Genomic DNA, 24,492 nt, shown 5'->3' with positions numbered 1-24,492 from the left:
GAGTCATGCGAGACATGTAGATACCCCGATAGCGGATGTGATTCGAGATAATCACATGCATCATGTTGGCACAAGGTACTGCAGTTTCAAAAGATAGAGTAAAGTTGATAAACTTTACATCTTTGTGAAACACTCCTGTTGAGGCTTTTATTGAGGAGCTATACCCCCTTTATCCTAGAGTACTTGTAGTCGTGCACGACACGTCTAGTACTGCGATGATCGGATGAGACGGTCGTGCGACCTCGAACAACGCTAAATGCAAACTGTTGAAATCACATAAATGGCCTCACATTCACCTTCACAGGCAAGATGCTCGAGTGGTTTAAAGACCACAGCATAGAATGGGTCGTTAGTTAAGCAACCCCTAACGCACCCGTTCGCTTCTGGTTGTCTGTCAAGGGAGAGGACAGATCGGTACAAAAACTCCAATGGACAGGTTGTTAACAACCACCCCACGGGCAATGATCCGGCCTCCCCCGTCATTGGAGTTAGGGGAAAGGGGCTACAATAGTTGGCTCAACACTTCTGCAGAAGTTGGATGCATCCGTGGCACTGCTTTTCAGCCTCTGGGGAATCCTCTCTCGGCTAAAGCCGTCCCCTTTGGAGCGGACTCAACTAGCTATTCGGGTTATTGAAAATACATAGAATAATAGATGCCCGAACTAGTCTCAGTTGTTTCTATGTTTTGCCTGCGCGTACCCGCAGGCCAGTAATATCGGAACATAAAGTCTGTTCACATTGGTTGCTGAGCCGTGAGACTCGCTTGCACCACCGACTCGCTTGCACTACTGATTCCTTGTACTACTGATTCGCTGCACTACTGATTCGTTGCACTACTGATTCGCTGCACTACTGATTCACTTGCACTACTTATTCACTTGCACTACTTATTCGCTTGCACTACTTACGCGTTTGCACTAGTTATCTGCATGCATTGCTTACCTGTTTAACTGCATATTTGCTTTAAACTGCGTAATCTACTGAATTAAATTGCATAATTCAGTTCCTTGTAGTCTCTCTTGTGCACCTACTAGTTTTTCGCGAAACTAACCCATTCTATGGGTACAGGTGATGATTAGGTACACCACAGGTGATGGCGCGATGGCAAGATGGCTCCAAGACGTTCTTCTTCCTGCTCTTAGCTCGCGTCCTGTTGTTTGGGGTTTTGTAATGGATTTTCCTTGGAATATCCGAATTTTGTACTATTTGGAGAACTTCTTAAATGAAAGTGGCTTTTCCAAGTGTTTGCAAGTAGCATGTGTTGTGCGTCTTGGTTCTTTTAGCTAACGCGCTCAAAGTTGTCAGCTTGCCTTTTTGAAATTAATAAAAGTATAGTCTTCCGCTGATTTCGTAAACCATCTCTGAGATGAAGAGATTCCTTTTTAGTCTCTTGTCTGTTTTTTTTTTTTTTGAAAGGTTTGCAAGCTTGAAATTTTGCGGTGTTCCAATTTCAAAAAGTATTTGGAACTAAATGAAATTGTTCACCAGAGATCTTGTGCTTATACCCTTTAAAAATGGTTTGGATGAAAGAAAACATAGACATATCATAGAAACTACTAGAACCCTTCTTATTTCAAAAAATGTCTCAAAAGGAATTTTGGGCCGAAGTTGTCCTTACCATTGTTTATCTCATAAATCATATTCCCTATGTGAAGCTTCAAAACATTACCTTTCTTGAAAAACTTTATAAAACCTCCATTGATTTTTCTTTTTAGACTAATAACTTTTGGATGTAAATGCTTTGTTCTTACCAATAAAAATGACAAATTGTCTCCTCTTGCAATTCCTTATGTTTTTCTCGAATATGAAGAAACCCAAAAATGATTTAGATGTTATGATCTACGTAATGATAAACTATATATATCTTGAATGTGACTTTTGGAAAAAAAAGTTTCTTTGATCAAAATGTACCTAAGAAAGCTAGTAATTACTTCTTGTTTGATAAGGAAAATTCTTTAAGTATTGATAATGCAAATGAAGAACCTCAATTAAATGATCTTGGTAATGTTCCTAATATAAATAGAGACAACCATCCTATCTTTCAATACAATAGAAGGGACAATGATAGTCAACCCAATGTTTTAGACATATATTCTAGCCTTGAATCACAAGAATCTAGTACCCTTAGGAAATCCACTAGTGAATCTAGACTTCTAGATGGATTTATATCCTATGAGTTTTTCCCCCCCTCAATATAGAGTTTGCCTAGCCAAAATCTTTTCTTATTTTGATCCCAATCCTTATAAGCAAGCCAAAACCCATCTTAAATGGATTGAAGCCAAGATCATAGAAGTTGATGATTTAGAAAAATCTAACACATGACAAATAGCAAAGTTACCTAAAGGGAAAAAGTCCATAGGTTGTAAATGGGTGTATAAGGTTAAAACCAAGAGTGAACTCCTTTAAATGATATAAGGCTAGTTTAGTTGCCTAGGGTTATTCTCAAGAATATGAAATATACTATGATGAACATTTGCACCAGTAGCTAGGATGACATGTGTTAGTTAGAACTCTTATAGTTGTTCCTGCCATTAGAAATTGGTTTATCTATCAAATGAATGTCAAAAATACCTTTCTAAGTGGAGAATTAAAGGAATAAGTATATGTGGATCTTCCAATAGGATATGAAATTCCAACATGAAAGGTTCTTCGTTTACATAAAGCTTTGTATAGTTTGAAACAGGCTCCTAAGGCCTAGTGTGATAGATTTATCTCTATTATGCTTAAACTTGGTTTTAAATCTTGTTATTACTGACACTGCTATGTCTGTTAAGCATTATGATGCATGTGTTATTCTTCTTCTCTACGTTGATGATATGATCATTACTGAAAGAGATAAACAAAGAGTTAATGATATAAAAAATGTTTTGAAACAAAATTTTGAAATGACAGATCTAAGGTGCCTTGATATTTTTTAGGGATTTGAGGTAGCATATTCTGCTCGAGGTTATTTTCTAACTCAATCTAAGTTTACCATTAAGATTATTGACATGTCTGACATTACCGACAAAAAGAGGGTGGATAGTTCTGAAGTTATTAATGTAAATATAAAAATTAATGATGGGATACCCTTGGAAGACCCCACTCCTTTTTGGCAGATAATTGAGATCCTTACCTATTTAACGATCACTCAACCTGGCATTTCTCATGTAGTGCATATAACAAGTCAGTTTCAACATTCTCCCACAATTGTGTACATGAGTGTTATGTGCATTATTAGATATTTACAAACTTATGTCTCTAAAGAAATTTTTTTTGTCTTCTTCTTCTCAACTTGAATTAATTGCACTGATGTCCTGAAAATGCAAGAAACAACAGAAGGTGTCTTTATCGTCAACGGAAGGTGAGTATCGTGCGATGGACACCACGATATATGAAATCGTGTGGTTGAATAGATTAATGAAGGACATGTGGATGCATTTGCAATCACTTTCAAGGTTGTGTTGTGATAACAAAAACACTATCTACATCGCCGAAAAGCATACATTCCATGAACCTAATGAGCACATCGAGATGGATTGCCACTATGTTCGTGAAGAATATCTTAAGAAGACTATTATCCTGCCCTATGTAGTATCAGAATTTCAGCTATTTGACATCTTCACAAAAGCACTTTCATCTTCCCGGTTTCACTTTTTACTTTACAAACTTTCGTTGATCACATCGTAAGTTTGAGGTGGTGTTAAGTTGTATCATATATATATATATATATATATATATATATATATATATATATATATGATACATGTGTTCATATCATTGTAATAGGTAATACTCAATAGGGGTATTTCAGTCTTTTCACTGTATAGAGCACTAGTGTCTTTTTATACTTTTTGTTTCCTTTATTTTTTTTCCTGTTTTTGCAATGCAAAATATTTTCATTGGCCAAATATAGCTGTTGGAAGATCCCAACAGCTATATTTATAGCTGTTAGGATGCTCCCAAAATCTATATTGGCTCTCCTTTATGTATATATAAGGGTGCTTCCCCTTATATGGTTATTGCTTTCTCAAGCACCTAATCTCTCAATAATATTCATTATTTTTTCTTGTTATTCAAGCCCATAAAAGGCTTATGTGTATGAGTTTTGTATTGACACATAAGGGGTCATTGTGTTCTTGTAAGCCCATAAGAGGCATCTATTTGTATTTTTTGCTCTTTCATTACAGGGATCTCTGTATTGACAAAATTTCTGAGCTTTATATGAGCGGTTGGGGGGGAAATGAAATTTATTATCTGAATATGGACTAATAGACAATTACCCTGTAGACAACCATGTATCTGATTGAAGAATGTAATGCCAGTCAAACCCTGCACCAATATAGCTTTATAAATGATGAGTGTTCCATTAGCATGCATTATACTACCTCTTAAAACTTTGGATGCCTATTATAGGAGTTGAAGGTAGAAGAAAGTAAAGTAGTTCCTGAACAACATGGTGATCCTCTTCAGTTTGTTAATATATTCATCAAAGATTCATGCTATGACAATGTAGAGTATAAGATCTCATAAGCCGATGCCAGCAAACAACAAAGGTGTAGCCAGAGCTTAGGCTTCTGGCTTGTTGGATCAAGCAACTCCTTTTGCCTTTTTCACTACACAAAATTATTGAATTTGGGAGATACAAAAGTCAGTAGTAGACTTTAACTGACGTGAACTTATTATCCAAGTCACATGGACGTGTATATGGCCTGAGCTTTGAGCTCTATGGAGGAAGATAAAGAGAGAAGTAAACCGGTGCACTGAACAGGAATAGCTACTTGTTTTGACTTAAAGAAAACCAAATCGCTATTTATTTTAATGCTGAGGCTGTTAAAATATGTATCTATATAGTTATATATATGTATATAACTATATTTCTGTTATGTAAATTGCATTTTCCATCAGGGGCATTTTGGTCTTTTTACTCTTGTAAATATGTACTGTCCAGTAGGGACAATTTTGTCTTTTGTATTTGTTTTTTTTTCTTATTTTTTATTTTGTCATTTAGATATTGTGTAAGGGCTCTATGGTCAAAAGACCATAGAGTTGTTGGGAGCAATCCCAAGGACTCTATTGGGAGCTCCCTAAGGTCCTCTACTTGTATATAAAGGGGCTGTTTGCCCCATCTTGTATTCTATGCTTTTGCCAGGCATGTTGGTGATTAATACAATATTATTTTTTATTTCTTCGTGTTCTTGTTAAGCTCTTTGAAGTTCTTGTATGCATTTTGTGCTTGTGTAGTGCCTTAGTATTGTCCCTGAGTGGACTAGTGTATGTGCTTGTGCACATTGTATTTCTTGCTTCAGCATGTTTCATTACATGGCATCATAGCTATAGTGCTCGTGGACCTTTGAATTTTGAACATCACATGATCGTGTTCGTGAGGTCTTGGTGATTGTGGTGCCCAAGAGAACATGTTTCTCTATATCTTTCTTTTTCTTTGTCTCTCTCCTAATCTTTCTCGTGGAGCATGATTCCAAGATTGATCTATCTTTCAAATTAAATGGATCAAACTACGTGATGTGGGCCTCCTCCATGGAGAACAACGTTAAAAGAAGCGCTTGGGATATGTGATGGGGCACTATTCCTGAATCTCAACTTGTGCTCACAAAAGTAGGAGATCAAGAGAAGGCTCTTGAAAAAGATATCGTGCCAAAGTCATTCGCGACTATCAAGCCAAAATAGAAGATTGAGAGAGCAACCATGCAAAGATCCTTGCATGGTTTATATGCTAACATTGCAAAGTTTACCTTGGATAGGGTAGGTGGTACAAAACTCCGGGGACATGTTTTTCTGTTTCGAGCTAAAATGACTCGTTGGTCCCCAGTCCTCGGAGTTGGGGGGACCCGGACTACCAACATGTCCTAGGTGGTAACTCTTTGTTATTCTGCAGAAGTTAGGGATGCATCCTATTTTGGTTGTGGCCTTTGGGAGGTTCTCTCGGTCACTGACCGCTCCCTTGGGATTTCAGTCCCAGTTAGAATGTTCGGGTTAATAAAACAACTTTGAATAATATACCCCCGAACATTCTCTTCTGTGATGGTTGCCTCGGCCCGTGTGTACTCGCGGGATAAGATAAAATAATCACTATTTAGAACAGTCAGGTATCACAGTGAGTGGAGTTATTAAATAGACATTGGCATATTCTTTCAGCATGCTTTATATTCTGAGTTTGTGATGAAACGAAATCCTAAAATGTATAGATATGAAATAATGTAATTCATATTGTGGTTGTTACATGAATATTATGCATGTTACTGTTATTGTTGTTGCAGAATATGCTTTATTTGCTTAATGCCTTGTTTAATTGTTGTTGTTGCATAAAATGCTTAACTTAATTATTGTTGTTGCATAGTCTTCTTTACGCGATTCTGTATAGGCTGAAAATCACACACGACACCCACATCACATACTTGACACATGATATACTTGCATTAAGAGTTACAGTTTTTCCTACTTAGACATGATAGTCTAATTCCAATCAATTTACTATTTTTCAGGTAAAGAATAGGGTTTATAAGCGGCTGCGGGATGAGGCATCGGATCGAGATTTTTTGATTTATTGTTCCAGAGATAGTTTGAGTTCCTTTTATGTTTTTAAAACTCTGATGTCATTATTCATTGATAGTGAAATGAAATAAACGTTTTGGCTTTCTCTCCACTGTAATGTTCCAGAATGTTTAACCCCATAATATTACTTGTTTCCGCTGTTATAAAAAAAAAATTCCTCTTAAATTTGGGTTAAAATTTTGGGGCATTAGAGGGAGAGCAACTATGCAAAGATCCTTGCATGGTTTATGAATAATGTTGACATTGAAATATATGCTAACATTGCAAAGTTTAGAAAGGCCAATGAAGCTTGGTCTTTTATTTGCAAGCTAAAATAAAAACCATCAAACGAGGGGACATGAGTGTATATGATTATTTTAATGCATTATCCCCTCCATGGGATGAGTTGACACTTCTTGAACCTAAGTGGGTTGCTAGTGAAGACGTGAAGCTAAAAAAAGAATATGGAAAAAGAACACTTTTTTCAATTTTTACATGTGCTTCACCTCGAATTTTAACAAGTGAGATCCTCTCTACCTTTCGAGGTTACTCTTGCCGAAGTGTGCCAAGAGAAGACTCGTCTTGGTATGAAAAAAGTTGGAGATGAAGTATTGGCGGTTTCTAGGCCCGACAACAACGTAAAGACCTACAAGCCTCCACACTATGGGAGGCAAAATAACTATGGTGAAAGACACCCGATGGGATTTTTTCGAAAATCCGTCCTTACGAATGTGTTCTCCATGATCGATGCACTAGAAATTGACTCTTGGATCATGCATTTTAGATGAAAAAAATTGTTAATTTAAGGTTATTACATTTTTAAAATTTTAAATATAGATTTCTTTGGACCCAAATACACTATCATGGATCTCAACCACTAATTATGGGTCCAAGATCCATCGTTCTCATAAAACCTTTTTAAGAAATACGAATCTAAGGATCCGAAATTTTATTCACACTATGGATCTGAATTACCATACATGGATCTAGACCACTATTATGGATCCAAACATAAAATTCTAATTGGACCATTGTCATATTTAAATCTCTGATGTCCAGGGTCCAAATGCAATATTGTGGATCCGAACGTCGTATAGACTATTACGAATCCCCATCAGGTGTTATAGGTCCGATATAGAAGTTTTCTTACTAAGAATCTGATTTAAACTTCATGGATCCACTCCATTCATCCTGGATCCAATATCCAATAGGATCCTGATAATGAGAATCCAATAACAGAGATCCAATCTGTTTGACTTATTAAATATCAAATTTAGTGATCTGATATCTAAGATCCAAATGGAATATCAAAAATCCAAACATAATATTATGAATCTGATGTTGAAGATCCAAACAAAATATCTTTCAACCTTTCACAGAAGCACAATAACACATACATATATAACATATTACATAATTCATAATACTAAACATGCTTTCAGGATTTTATAGAAAAATTCATCAGAAACAAACACACATATATATAAAAACCATAATAAATTAAAATTTACTGTGCATGCTTTCAATGTTTCACAAAAAAAATCCCAAAAGCAAAGTAGCACACACATATATAATAAATATAATAACTAAGCATGTTTTCATGATTTCACATAACAAATCACACAACCACAGACGCATATATATATATATATATATATATATATATATATATATATATATATATATATATATATATATAAGAATAATAAATGGCTAAACTGCCCCCGTGCCTAGGCAGAGGCAGCTTAGTCGGTGCCTAGTCGACAAAATTGGTACCTTTTAAGGTACCCACCTATGAACTGCAAAGCCTAAGCGTTTTACATACGCCTGACTGACTGGACAGACTAGTCGGTGCCTAGTGAGGCTTTTGACTACATAGATGGCAAATCAAGTAGTTTGTGAATTACTCGGTTTGGCTCAATAAAAGTCACTTCAGTTTATTAACATAAAAAATTTGTACTTGCTCTTAAAAACTGAACTCTTTTACTAAATGATTCAAACTTGATTTTTAACATGGCTTGTTAAGAGTTCAATAAGCTTGTTAAGTTCTTGTAAAAAATATAGATGGATAAATATGTGACATATATTTTTCTTTAACTTTTTTGACAAAAATGAAAACTCCAGTTTAGTCATAGTGTGTCATACCTCTTATAGGGTAGGTCTTTGGTTTAAGCCCATCTTTACTTCTTTTTTTTTAATTAGGGATACGATGGTGTGATGTGTGGACATGCCGCGCGACATGCTATGAGTCTGACATCTTGCTATAAATACATGTTCAAATTGTTGTGTTTTGTTGTTAACAAATATACTTTTAAATTTTTTTATATTAAATATCTAGAAAAGTACCTGTCCTCATACCCTACTTTTGCTAAAATTGATTTATTTGTGTCTTGGATCTGCAGCATATCTGTGTCCATATCTGTAACCATGTTACCGAGATTCTTAATGAGCTTTATTGAGCTAAATTCTTGCTTTAGTCGAACTGGATTTCAAGTTCCATGTTGATAAACTGAATTCAAACTAGCAGTATCCATTTCAAGCCCAGCTTGTGTGCAGCCCTAGATTGGTAATAAGCGATCTTGCTAATGTAAAATTATTTTATTTGGTTATTATAAATTATACCACAACCATTAGTACTAATATTGATGTTAACTGTCTAATTTTTTGATAGCCAGAAACTTCAGTCACAATACTTTCTTACAATGCATTAATTTTGGAGGTTAATGAATAATATGAAAAGTTTCTGCCCTTCAGACGACATAAATAATAATGTAATTCTGTAGGTTCAGATAAATCTCAGTTCCCAAAGCAAAAGATGGGAAAAAATAATGTAGCTACTGAGCTAAAAAATGCAATCTTCTGAAGCTTGATAAGACTCTTCTCGGCGTCTTCTGAAATACTAAGCTTTTGAAATGCATCTCAATGTGGCGCTCCCGTTTCTGCAATTGCATCATTGGCTGTGATTTGATGGAACTGAATTGTCATTGCAGGCATGCGGAAGAATGTTAATGTCTTGATTTTCTTGAACCTTGCGAAAGCTTTAGAAGGTATGAATGCAAGAACCACCTAATATCACACACTTCACATCTTTTTAGCTAAGTTCATTGTTCATTTGTTCTCTTGTTTAATTTGTCACAGATGGGATGAAGTTTTATATTTCCGACAACAAAGTGATACTGACGGAGGGTTTTGATGGTGGTGTTCCTGTAAAATACTTCGACAAGATAGAAGCCTGGCCTAGTAGGCAACCAATTCCCTTTTGATCAAGTGTACTTTGAATTGTGAAGTGAATAATTCCGCTGCCAGTCTAGCGAGCTAGCTGTTGTATATATTTGTTAATTAAAGTTTTTAATCTCATCTTTATTGCTAATTGTATTTTCTTACGTTGATGCAAAGATGTGAAAATGGAGTCATAAATCGTTATAACCAAATTATTAAATGGTTAAAAGCATGGAGTTACCTCCAAGGACTACTTTATTTACCACTACTATACTGCTGACCTGCACCAGAGCCATCGTAATTACTGCCATCTTTGCCCAAAATTTCCCCGCAATTCTGCAGCATTTGTCTTTGCTACTGCTGCAACTATCATCAATTTCTTCACTAGCCCTTAAACCCCGTATTGTTGGCACCTAGACCACCTCCACCTCTGTTTAGTTTGTCAAGTCAGAACTTAGTTACATGGGCATGATGATGATCGCTATGAGGTAAAGCCATGACTTGTCCTTTGTACCCGTCACATTAAGCAAAGAGAATATAAATTAATATATCAACAAGGTTAGTAATGCTGTGACAAGGATAGTCGATAATGGTGATTGGCATTTTATTTGAATATTGTAATGGAGTTTTTTATTTCTTTGGTTGGGTGTGTGTGTTATTGTTTGGTGCAATGGTGAACACTTGGGCTGGGAATCTAGTAATTCAGGTTAAAGTCTAGAGGGTGGCTACTTGCAAAAACCAGAAGGCTAGGCTGGCTGTGTTGTGCCTCTCCCTGGAACCTCAGAACATGATGGTTCCTTTTTCTTTTTATCCCTTTTTATGTAATTATGCATCGGCACGAGTGTATCGGTAGCCAAATCCAAAAAAATGTATCATTACAAATCTTTTAAAAGAAATAAATTGGACATCCCAAACGCCATACAAAATACATCAGGTATGAAATATACTTTCATATTTTTTGTCAAGGCAACCTGGGGTTTAGGCAGAGCCCCACCTGTTGTTCAACGTACCACTGGGTTTTGACCTGCAGCGTCCCACCACAAGGAAACGTGCACTGACAGCTTCTACTAACCAGCACCTGATGGTAAAGACTTCCAATTGTATACGGTGGATCTTTTGTGTTGTTCCAACAGTATGGTTAGGGACGGGGACGGTTTTCTAAAAAAAAAGAATGTCCTGGGCAGTTTGCCTTGGACAGGAACGTATCTACAGGACAATGTGTTCTCTCCAAGCTTGGTCAATCAGTCGAACGCACCCTTATCCTGCTCAAAGGGTCTGTTCGTTTCACGCAGAGCCAATGGAAGTGCCTTTCATATGGAAGGCATGCCCGTGAGAGGGCAACCAAGATTGTGTGAGGCTTTCTTTTTCTGCAAGAAAATGATTTCCAAGTTTGGGGGCTATGAATAGGTTTTCAGGTGATTTTGGGTTCGAAATTGTGGTCAACCTTTTTCCTACCAACTACATTTGTTTCATGGCCCCACGGGAACAACCATTTTCATATGAAAAGTGGTTTGTTTGCCATGAAGCAAATTGGCCCAAAAGGCAGAGGAGTTTTCTGGACCCAGGGAAAGACAAGATGCTGGAAATCTTCAAAGTCTAAAAAATACTCGCAGCTTGCTGGAGTTGACGAGCTTTATATATAGTATGTTAATAATGTTATGGCTATTGGCTGCTTCATATCTCCACACCGATCTCACCTTGTAAGCTTGAGGATGGGCTGGATATTACTCAGCTTAGGGACAACCTGGACGACTCTTTGTATTTCAACTATTACAGGCGACAAAACAGGAAGCGTTTTTCTTTTTAGAAAGTAACATACTGTACCAAAAAATGATACATTTATTGAAATGCCCCACAATTTTTGAAATTTACCCCATGTTCAAAATCTCAAATAGCCAACTTTGTTAGGATTTCTTTACTCTTCGCCCGAAACTCATGAAGTTTGCACAATATATCGCCCCTCTCATTAGGTATCACAAACTCCTACTTGAAAGAAGGTTTGCACATTTTTTTTGAGACATCATGAAGTTTGTATAATCAGGATAATGTTCACATATATAATACAAAATTTGCATAAAATATATACAAACCTTCTGTTAAACTGAACCTCATAACCTCGCAAATATCCTTAATTTGCATATGCCTTATGAAATTTACACAAAAATATTTGTGAACCTCTTGTTAAATTGAACCTCGTAACTTTGTAAATACTTGACTAAAGTTGCATATATGATACTAAATTTAGGGGATAATGTGTGAACTTTAGGAGATGCAGATATGTGGCTATCTGTACAAATATTTGGCATGCGAACCTACGTAACTTTGCATGCTTGTTGAATCATAAACTCACATTTGTTCATTTTTTTTTACGTCTGGAAAGAATCATACTTTCCTTATAGAACCATCGGCATTGTTTTTCACCCCTTGCGGTGAAGTTAGGGTGTTTTTTGGTAAAGCATTTCCTTTTCATCAATTTCTTCGGTTAAGGCGAAAGGTGAGTTTCATACAAACTATATATATATATATATATATATATATATATATATATATATATATATATATATACTATTTTATTTCACTTCAAACTTTTTTTTTGTAGATATGATCATTTAATAGTCTCATGCATCTTTGTGTTTGGTTGTTGTTATGGATATTTTTTGTTTTTCTGTGTTTTATTTAATATTTGCCACCGGATTTTACAGTTTAAGGTTTTTTCATAGATGTATATATATTTTCTTTTGTTGTAGATGATTTATGTTTGCTTGCTTTTCCTTTAGTTAATATATATGTTTTTGTGTTGGTGTAATTGGGCTAGGGTTCACTGTGAACGAGCATTGAATAGGGGATAGTTGATTTTTAGAGTGATTATTGTAGGTAGTTATGTTAATTGAATGTTTTTTGAAAAGTATTTATTGCCTTGTTTTTTTGAAAAGAGTAAAGAAAGAAGGGGGGTCACGACCCACCCTCCTTTCTCCTTATTTTCCAAACCTAAGCAAGGGTTTTAGAAACCCTTGTTCAGCCCCTTTGATAAGAAATAGAGTTTTGATAAATAAAGAGAGATTTTGTGAGAAAAAGAGGTATTGTGAGAGAGGGAGAGAACAAGGAAAAATCAGCCAACTCATCTTCTCCTTCTTCTTCTTCTTGGTGGAGGCTGGTCCAGCAACCATTGGAGGTTGCAATCAAGTTTGACGACCTTTGTTGGCGAATTCAAGATGGAAGATAAAGGTTTACCGATTCGAAACACCGAAAGAGGTAGGTTCACCTATCACATAGGCGTAAATTGATCCCAACACATGGAATATGCGTACAACCGGTTTTCAGATATGATCCAAGGTAGATCAGACCTTAGAGTGATTAAAAATTTGGTTTTGCATAAGTTTTAGAAAATGTTTTTTGTGAAAATACATCACCAAGGTATATTTTGTGCAAAATCGGTTTTTGAAAAAGGAATTTAGTGAAATCGGTTCGTGTGGTTGAATATATAGTTTTGATCCATAAAAAAAGGCATATGTAGGTTGTTTAAATCTGTAAATTCATGATTTCAAACTATGTTAGTATGTGAATGGTGATTAATTGATTGTATGATTAGTTTGATTAGGATTTTGTTAAGAAACATGCCTAAATCAAATTTTTGTGCTATTTTCATTAATCATGAATGAGTAGTGCTAAGAAATCATATAGTTTAGCATAGAAAATTTATGATTAATTGTTGTAATATACTATGATCATGTTAGTTTAAGTAATAAGTATATTAAATTATTATTTTTCTATGCTTAACATTGATTAATGAAGGATTTGTATACATAAATTTTTGTTATGTTGTTCACATTTTGGATCTTATATGTTTCAAAAAAAAATTGATAACTCAGTGAATAAGAGTCCAATAAATATAGATAAGGACACTATCGTATTCTACACATTCAGAGCTTAAATTTAGAGCCCTTATTTATTTCATTAGAGTAAGTTTTGATGCAAAAATGACCTCTGCAACATGGCATAAGTTTTTTGCCCAAACAATAAGATTGACTGTGAAACTGGCCCTTTTTAACCTGACAAGTTTTCTAAACAAAATGTATATCTCCTAGAATATGAATCAGAAAAAATAAATAAAAATAGTGAGATGTTCTACACATCTGGGCCATGACTTTAGTCTCCTAATTTATCCTGATTGAGTATGTTTTGAGGGATTTATGCCCTCTATAATAGAGCATTATTTTTTTGTTATTTTGACAATCATGAAAACACATTCAAAATGACTTATTTAATTCTATAAAAATTCTGGATGGGAGTCCACATATAGATAAAGACTCGGTAAGAAAAAGAGTTAACAGTAAGTCCCAAGAAATTCTCAAAGTTGGACTTTCTGCAGATTATAGAAATTGGTTTATACAACTTCCTGAATAGGGTTTAGTCTCGATTTTTTTTATTATTATTAAAACTGATTTTAATGTTCTAGTTTTTGGGTTGTGTCCTTGACATGTTGGGACAACCCAAGTTAAATCAGATCCCTTTGAGTCTCAATGAAATTTTCAAAATTAGGTTCATACTGACCCAAATTGCATAATTATCATGTGTTAATATCTAGTTGTTTTCTATATTATTGCAACATGTTTATGGATGTTTAATCTTTGTTATGGGCTGATAAGCATGTTCACTGAATGCATTCCATGATTCAATCATGATTGATAATCATGTATATGTTAACTACATCAATGAGCACAATGCATTATAAAGCATAAACTGTGAAAAAATAAATGGATGCACAGGTTTGTTTATTGGGGCATGATCAGGATTGAATTGCGTATGCAACTTTTGTGTAGGCATATGTGCATATGATATGATGTATGTTGAACATTAAAGAATATGTGGTATGAACATGAGCATGGCTCATGAGTGAGTTTGGGTTCGATAAAACCGATGGGTGCCTGTGAAGCACCAAGAACATAAAAAACTGGACAACCATGCACATAGTCACATAATTACCTCAAGGAGGTTGTGCTCAAAGTCGCCCATAGATAAGGTTTGAACTTCAAGTTGTTTAAATGGGTTAAAATAACCTAGTGTTATATAATCTTCTCGAGTGGAGATTGGGCTAGCAAACTCGTGTGTTAAGAGCACTTAAAATTAATTCATAAGCCTGATAATTAAATAAAACCCATGACTCATTCAAACCCGAGACCACTTTAGAGAGAGTAGTGGTACACACAATCAATTGACCATTGTCACTTTGGAGAGCTAGGCGTCTCCGTTGGTCCTCAGTCTCTAATCATAGGGGATCGGACTACCGTGTGACCTATGTGGTTTGTTCTGAATCTCTATAGAATAGAAATCGATTCTGTATGGATCACTAAAAGATTCTTTCGATCATGAACCACTCTAGTTGAAACTCTGAAGTTAGTTTATATGTTTTTCTAATCGATGAAGCTAATAAAATACATGGCATAATAGACACTTCATTGGATTAGTTAAATCAGAGTTAGAAACCTGAGAGTGTACCTTTAGAGCTAGAAAAGATAAACAAATCATTACATATAGAATCATTGGTTTTGAGATAGTTTATGCATGAATTTATTTGTTTACTTTGGATTTGTGCATTGTAGCATAATTGTACTGAAATTAACTGCAAGCATGATTGATTACGATAATGTATGTATTCATGTCCTGATATACTATGTTACATGCTTTAATTGATATCTGCAATTATGTCAATGCCTATTTCTTGCTTTGAAAAATATTTGTGTTTTATATGGTTGGTGCAACCTACTAGGGCTGTTGTTTGATGCCCTACTTTAACATTTTAACATTTTATAGGTAGCACTTAGGCTGGGGTGATGGAGGATTCCTTGGCGACGTCAGGCCGATGATCACGTTCTTCTTTCATGAGAAATCCAACATCAATTTTTTATTGTTTTGTCTTTTGTTTATTGAAAGAATTATTTAAGCATGTAATGATATTAAATTTGAAAGTTATTGCTTAGTTTTAGTGTACGAAGAGTTGAGTTAGTGTAACCCACCCAAAATTGCATCGAATTTCAAAAGATTTTATTTTGCTATGTTATTTGTGTTTAAAAAAAAAATCCTAAAAAAATTGATATAATTTTGGAGTGTTACAAGAAAATCACAATTGGATCATGTTTTTTTTAGAAAATTTTGATTTTGTAAGCATTGAATACTTTTTAAAATTATAGGCCATTGATTTTTCAATTTTATAAAAAATTAACTTGGTGTTAGAATTGGACGATCCAAAAATCAATTCTCACAAAATCAAACATGTAGATCACATCTATATGGTCAAATTTCAAAAAAAATAAAAACAATCTTTCCAAAGCTTGATAGGCACGTGGTAGGCACAAAAATGAGTCAGGCACCTACCTCTCTCTCTCTCTCTCTCTCTCTCTCTCTCTCTCTCTCTCTCTCTCTCTCTCTATATATATATATATATATATATATATATATATATATATATATATATATAACTGTGTCCAAGTATCTAGTTTTTTAAGGTCTATCGTGTCTAATACTGCCAAGAGGGTGTTGTGTGTTCTCCCCGAAACACAAATTTGCATGTCCCGGTGTGTACGGAGGAATATCTTGGGACCCGCAATAATTCATATGCCAATGTTGCCCACGATGACTTTATAATAAAATAACATATAAAAAAGGTAGATATGCTTTTGACGGAAATGTCCTCCTGTAAGATAGATATGCATTGGACAAAAATGTCCTCCCGCTCCCCGTAAACAGATTTGCACGTTCTGCCTTTGTTTTTAGCTTGTGTTATAACACATGGCCGCCTTCTTGTTCCTGCCTTGTGTTAGATAGAAAACTTTTCCGGGTTCGTTCTTACCTCGTGGAGATAACTATAAATCGAACGACTGGTTTGATCATTGGTGGGTGTCATAGGGGGGTTTGTCAGCCATCTCTTTTTATAGTCTTCTCTTATTTTTCATTTTTGTTAGGCAGTATGAAAAAAAGCAATGACGCACAAACATTTCAATAAGTGTCATTAAAGCGTGGTGAGTACCTTTCCATGTCATCATGCTATTGTTGAAGAACGTATGTCATCGTGAGTGTCATTAAGGCATTGTTTTGTTATTGCAGGTAGATTTTATTGTTTCGGCGGTTGGAAACTTGAAGATGATTGTAAGGCAATGGGATCTGTTGACAAGAATGCTTAGTTACAGATGCAAGCAAGGGCCTCTACCCCATCTGGTATCATCCATTCACTCAGTATATGCAATGTAACACAAATCTCGGTTGTAGTAACATGTATATCGATTTGTGAGATATTATTTTGGTTGTTAATATCGATTTGTAATATATTGTGTTGAATTGTCATATATCGATTTGTAAGATATTATATATTTTCTAGTATTGATTTGTGAGATATTATTTTGTTTGTTAATATTGATCTGTAATATATTATGCTGAATTGTTGTATATCGATTTGTAAGATATTATGTTGAATTGTCGTAAACCGATTTGTAATATATTATGCTGAATTATCGTATATCGATTTGTAAGATATTATATGTTTTCTAGTATCGATTTGTGAGATATTGTTTTGGTTGTTAATATCGATTTGTAATATATTATGTTGAATTGTCGTATATCGATTTGTAAGATATTATGTTGAATTGCCGTATATTGATTTGTAAGATAATATGTGTTTTCTAGTGTCAATTTGTGAGATATTGTTTTGTTTGTTATTATCTATTTATAATATATTATGTTGAATTGTCGTATATTGATTTGTAAGATATTATGTGTTTTCTAGTGTCATTTGTAAGATATTGTTTTGGTTGTTAATATCGATTTGTAATATATTATGTTGAATTACCGTATATCGATTTGTAAGATATTTTGTGTTTTCTAGTGTCGATTTGTGAGATATTGTTTTGGTTATTAATATCGATTTTTAATATATTATGTTGAATTGTCGTATATCGATTTGTAGGATATTATGCTGAATTGCCGTATACCAATTTGTAATATATTATGTTGAATTGTCGTATATCGATTTGTAAGATATTATATGTTTTCTAGTGTCGATTTGTGAGATATGGTTTCGTTTGTTATTATCGATTTATAAGCTATTATGTTGTTGCTTTGATATTGTGATTCATTCAATCATTTTTTTGACTTGCTTAACTAATCGGTAGTCGTTGTTATATGCATCCTGAATAAATCGTAGTAAATGTATGCGCTGGCTAACACAAATTGATATTTTGCTCATGACAGTATTGAGCATATCAACTAGTTGCAGTGAAGATGATGTATCTCAATCATTGGAAAGTCATGGAGCAACGAACATCCATACTATCGACGCACCTGAAGAAGTGAATATGCGCACTAATGATGCACATGATAAGAAGGGTGCATGCATTGGATTCACTCTTGACTTGAATATTCTAGTAGACGAAATGCAATTCGATAATGAGGTAGAGGATCATGATAGTGCACTTGAGAAATGTGCAGACACCTTAAGTCTACATGATAGTACACTTGACTCTGTTCCTGTAGAGGGAATGCAGTTCAATAATGAGGAAGCTGCATACAAATTTTACAATGATTATGCCTTAAAACTTGGCTTCAATGTTAGAAGGTATTCTTGGAGAAAAAATGCACAGGGTGTCGTGGTGAGAAAGGCATATGTTTGTTTTGTTTGTTAATATCGATTTGTAAGCTATTATACTGAATTTTCATATCGATTTGTAATATATTTTGCCATATGTACATCAATTTGTAAGATTTTATGTATTTTGTAGAGTCGATTTGTAAGCTATTATGCTGAATTTCTGTATCGATTTGTAATATATTATGCGATATGTATATCGATTTGTAAGATATTATGTGTTTTCTAGTATCGATTTCGTTCACAAAGAAAGAGTTTTTGGATGAAGCCATTTTCATGAATCGTGAGCCACAAAAATAAAATTGTTAATATTTTTTTGGATCACCATTCATGAAAATGACTTCATCCAAAAAGCTATGGAACACGGGAATGACGTGTGAACTCTGTTTAATAATGTATCATTCATATGTATAAATTGTTGTAATATGTATCATTCACATGTATAAATCATTGTCTCATGTAGTCTACAGAGCTATAATTTTGATACCGTAGGTAAATCGCCATTGCTCAGTACTTATACAATTAGTGAAAATCGTTGCCTCATCTAGTCTTCACATATACAAATCACTATACATAAACTGTAGTTGAATCATTGCTTAAAAACCAAACTTCGTAGTTGAAAAAATATTTGCCTAATCTTCGATATACTTCATGACAAATATGCTACAGTCGGTATCGTCAATCACTCAATATATGCAATGTATCACAAATCGTGGTTGTAGTAACATTCTACCGATTTGTGAAATATTGTTTTGTTTGTTAATATCAATTTGTAAGCTATTGTGCTGAATTTCTGTATCGATTTGTAATATATTTTGCCATATGTACATCGATTTATAAGATTTTATGTGTTTTGTAGAGTCGATTTGTAAGCTATTATGTTGAATTTCGGTATCGATTTGTAATATATTATGCGATATGTATATCGATTTGTAAGATATTATGTGTTTTCTAGTATCAATTTCATTCATAAAGGCAAACAAAGATATATCGTTGTCGCGGTAGCTGCTTAAATCGATTTGTACTTTACTAAGTCTAAACATCGTATCGATTTGGGTACACATGCGTAAAACCCTGCAAAATATAAAACCCTATATATATATATATATATATATATATATATATATATATATATATATATATATATATATAAAACCCTACCCGACCCGATCCGTTGTCCAGGTGTAAAACCCTAGTCTATTTAACCTCTCTTTCTCTTTTCTACAGCAACGCGACTTCTTCTTCTTTTTTCTCCTCCACCTTCTTCTTCTTTTCCTTCTTCGACATTTCCGTCAAACGCATATCTATCTTTTAGAGACTCTCATTTTTACAGAAGAGATCACCAAAACATCCATATTGTTTATCGTCGAGTTCATTTCCTACTGCAAAGTGATTCTATGTGTAGTTGCGGATACATCTTCTCCAAGAAAATAAGCTCATTAGTAATGGTAGCCCATTGTATCATTTTTCTCGGGTTGAGGTTGATTCTTAGATACTCTAGCATTGGTGCACTCTTGACAATATGCTTCACAAACTTCAGCTCAGGCACTGTCCCCTTGAAGGAGCCGATGAGCTACATCATAAATCGCTTTTAGGTATTTGTCTTCGATATACTTCATGACAAATACGTAAAAGTGATTTATGATGTAGCATATTCTTCAAGGTGCACCATTGCTATAGTTTCTATCAATCTTAGTCTGAGAAAAATGGTGCAGTGGGCTACCATTACTAATGAGCTCATTTTCTTGGAGATGATGTATCTACAACTGCACATAGAATCGCTTTGCAGTAGCAAATGAACTTGACGATGAACGATATGGATGTTTTGGTGATCTCTTCTGTAAAAATGAGAGTTTCTAAAAGACGGATATGTGTTTGACAAAAATGTCCCATAAATAGCTTTCCACATTCCCGCACCTGGATTGCATTAGAAGCACATCACTATTTTGGACGTGGGTTTCATACTGATGATTATATCTGTTTTCTTTCTTTATGATGGTCATGTATTGTATCTAAGCCAAACCATTGGTCATGATGTATTGTAACTAAATACTAATATTTTTTGTATATGAATGTGGTTGTAAATCATGTGGATTTGTAGTTACGAAGTTACTGTGAGAACGATATATCTTTGGGAAAGAAATCGATTTGTATGTAAGAAGTTAACTCAATTTGTATCGTTAAAGTAAAACCCAAAATCCTTAAACCTAAAACCTAAACCCCAATCGCCCATAAAAGCGATTAGGAAATATCGTTGACATAGACATAGCTCGTAAAAGCAAATCGCGATAGCACATAGCCTTCATACGTTATTGTGTAAATCGCGATGGTATGTATCATTCATTTAGTCAAAGCTCATTGTCTAAAAGACAAACGTCATTGTGTAAATCACGATGGTATAACGATTTACACAATGACGTCTATGTCGGCTACATCTGGATAAAAATTGCACTGTGCATGAGTACAAATCACGATAAAAGTGCGCGGTCAATGTTTGTGCAAATCATTTCAGTCGTTTATCAATGTTTATGCAAATTGTTTCATCCGTTTATCAATGTTTGTGCAAATCGTTTCAGACGTTTATCAATCATTGTGTAAATTGTGATATGAACACAGCTCGTAAAAGCAAATCAGTGGCATTTTCACTGTACACAACGCTAAATGCTTGTTTGATTTTTATTTACGAACGCCTATCATTACAACAATTTGTTCAGTGGCATTTGTGTGCTACACTTATACATAAATCAATATTAACAAGAAAACCATATGTCACAAATCGACACTAGAAAACACATATAATCTTACAAATCGATATACGACAATTCAACATAATATATTACAAATCGGTATACAATAATTCAGCATAATGTCTTACAAATCGATATACGATAATTCAACACAATATATTACAAATCGATATTAACAATCAAAACAATATCTCACAAATCGACACTAGAAAACACATAATATCTTACAAATCGATATACGGCAATTCAGCATAATATATTACAGATCGATATTAACAAACAAAATAATATCTCACAAATCGACACTAGGAAACACAGAATATCTTACAAATCAATATACGGCAATTCAACATAATATATTACAAATCGATATTAACAACCAAAATAATATCTCAAAACACGTGTGCCATATTATATCAATTTTTAAGATATGTCGATTTGCAAGACATTTGTATTATGATTTTGAAATGTGTGCCTGCGGAATTTACATTGTTACGATTTGTGTGCTTGAGGTGGCGATTTGCGTATTCAAAACATGTGTGCCAGGAGCGTAATTTTGGTTTACAGTTGAGGTTTAGGGTTTTAGGGCTTAGGGTTAGGGTTTTAGGGTTTGGGGTTTAGGGTTAGGGTTAGGGTTTAGGTTTAGGGTTTAGGGATTAGAGTTTAGGGTTTAGGGTTTAGGGTTTAGGGTTTAGTAATATATTAAGGATTTAGGGTTTAGCATTAGGGTTTAGTAAGATATTAAGGGTTTAGGGTTTAGGGTTTAGGTTTAGGGTTTAGAGTTTAGGATTTAGGGTTTAGGGTTTAGGGTTTAGGTTTAGGGTTTAGAGTTTAGGATTTAGGGTTTAGGGTTTAGTAAGATATTAAGGGTTTAGGGTTAGGGTTTAGTAAGATATTAAGGGTCTAGGGTTTAGGGTATAGGGTTAGGTATAGTAATATATTATGTGATATGTGTACCGATTTGTAATGTCGATTTGCTAGATATTTGTAGTATGTAATTGAAACTTGTGCATGAGGAATTTACATTGTAGCGACATGAGGTGGCCATTTGTGTATTCAAATTGCTGCTCATTTAGCAATTTCTATGGAAATCGTTTCAACGCGGCATACCTGTAATTAAATAGTTGTCACGTGAATCGCTATTGCATCGAACGTATAAATCGTTCTACTTTAAACGTAAATAATAAATCATAATCTCAATGTTCATTATTTTTTGGTACTTTACATAACTCTCATATATATCAAATTGGTGGATGATTGGCGACGGGTGAGGTGGGAGAAAGAGAAACTTTGGGCGTGGGATGAGGGGTGGGAGGTACAACATCGACAAGAAGGGATGGTGGTGGTTGGAGGCTGAGGAGTTGGGAGGCACAGGAGGCGTCCTTGCTTCTCAGAGCTGCCGCAAGCGACTTGTGCGGTGGCGTTACAGTTGTCCTCTCCATTTCAGACATCATTATCATTGGAAAGAGAGAGAGAGAGAGGGCGGTTGGGGAGTGATAAGAGGAAATGTGTCTAAAAAAGCCAGTGCGATATAGCCGTTACAGACAAAAAATACAATATTGTGGCTTTACTCCCCTGCCGGTTCAAAATTTTAAATCAATGTCCTGTTCTCAACGGACAACACATAAATTTAACCACATCGTTATATGTTACAACTACCTCCCCAAGTACATATTATTACAAATTATCACTTTCGTTACACAATCACCAACATTACAAGTCGTCGCAATATTTGACTTCATAAGTAAACATCATAGTACGATTTAGCAAAAATTAAGTACAAATCGAGGTAACTTCATAATTATATATTGCTATTGCATCAAACGTATAAATCGTTGCTGCTTCAAACGTACAAATCGTTGTACAAATTGCACCCTTCATAAGTACATATCATTGTAACGTTTTGGCTTCATAACTAAACATCATAGTATGATTTAACAAACTTAAGTACAAATCGTTGTAACTTCATAAATCATAAATACACATGACTACTGTTTCAAACGTATAAATCATTGTTGCATCGAACATACAAATCGTTGCTTCAAATGTATAAATCATTGTATAAATCGAACTCTTCATAAGTACATATCGTTGTAAATCATAAATCGCTACTGCATTAAATGTATAAATCGTTGTTGCTTTAAATGTATAAATAATGAATCATAAATCGCTACTGCTTCAAACATATAAATTGTTGTTGCATAGAACAAATCGCCACTCCATTAAATGTATAAATTATTGTTAAATTCAAACTTACAAATCATTGTAGAAATTTAGCCTTCATAAGTACATGTCATTGTAATGTTTGACCTTCATAAGAAGAAATCGTGCTAACTGTTTTTCGATGCCCAGAAGGTGGATATGTACAAATCAATTTGTTTCAGTATGAAAATAGGTGTTATTTAGCATGAATAGTACAACCAGTTGTAAGATTTAGCATTAAGATTTACAAATCGATTTGTCTACATAAAACTCACTGAAAGGACATAAGTTTTGTTAATCCGACGGTGGAGGAGAAACACATAGAAGGTAGATGCAGCCAATGGTGGCAACGGTGCTTCAAAATCGCAGACGACCGCAAAGGGGTGCTCCGGTGGCAGCAGCAGACGACAGAGTGCTCCAGCAACAGCAGATGACATCAAAGGTTGCATCGTCAAAGGAAGCGCCTGTTACAGCAGATGGTGTGTCGTCAAAGGGTGATCCAAAACTATAAGGGATAACCCTTTCTGGCGGAAGGACATTTTTGTCCTTTACTTAAAACATCGTTTTATGGCGCTAATGGCGGAAAAGGGTACTTAGGTCTTTGCAAACGCACTGGACTCCGATGCTAAGTGATGTCGACACACACGGGCAAATGAGCCCCACGTGCTTACATACGTGACGCTCATTCAGACCCAAGAACATGCACCTGCGTGTTCCGGAGGGGAACATATAACCTGCTTAGGATACTGACAGGGTGCCAGTGTTCAAGTAACATAGATCATAACAATATCATGTATAATTTTGTCGAATTGCGCTGGATAAACACATCCTTCTAGACCACACATTGACAGGCTTTTGGTTTCAGCACCTACCCTTTTGGTTCTACAGCTGATGGACCATACTCTTCTCAACACAATTTTGCTAAAAATTATTAACCTTCATGCTGTTTCTCCAAAAGAAACGAATCAATAGCCCCTCAAATCGTACACAGCTTTAGGCAACTAATCCAATTTATCAGATTGTCTTTCCACTTTGAAAGCGGGCATTTAAAGGTTTTTGACACAATCATACCTAACGAAAATGTCTGAATGAAGAACTGTTAATCTAATTCAGGCCCTAGATGATTCCTTATAGCCAGAAAGATGCTACAATGAATAG

The 24,492-nt window shown here is 34.8% G+C and overlaps 1 protein-coding gene across 1 annotated transcript in view; it reads left to right on the top strand.

Annotated features, from left to right (window-relative positions):
- Nucleotides 1-9,901, top strand: part of LOC149822144 (uncharacterized) — a 175,452-nt gene extending 165,551 nt beyond the window's left edge. The window contains exons 7-8 of the mRNA XM_089980479.1: nucleotides 9,522-9,578; nucleotides 9,670-9,901. Of these exons, the coding sequence (XP_089836605.1) occupies nucleotides 9,522-9,578; nucleotides 9,670-9,794 (182 nt within the window). The 3' untranslated portion in view covers nucleotides 9,795-9,901. The remainder of the gene's footprint in view (nucleotides 1-9,521; nucleotides 9,579-9,669) is intronic.
- The last annotated feature ends 14,591 nt before the right edge of the window (nucleotides 9,902-24,492 follow it).

The sequence above is a fragment of the Nuphar pumila genome, chromosome 11 (genome assembly GCF_984573655.1).
Source record: "Nuphar pumila chromosome 11, dmNupPumi1.hap1.1, whole genome shotgun sequence".
Taxonomy (NCBI): Eukaryota; Viridiplantae; Streptophyta; class Magnoliopsida; order Nymphaeales; family Nymphaeaceae; genus Nuphar; species Nuphar pumila.
The sequence above is the reverse complement of the archived record's forward strand: the minus strand, read 5'-3'. Positions and strand labels throughout refer to the sequence as shown.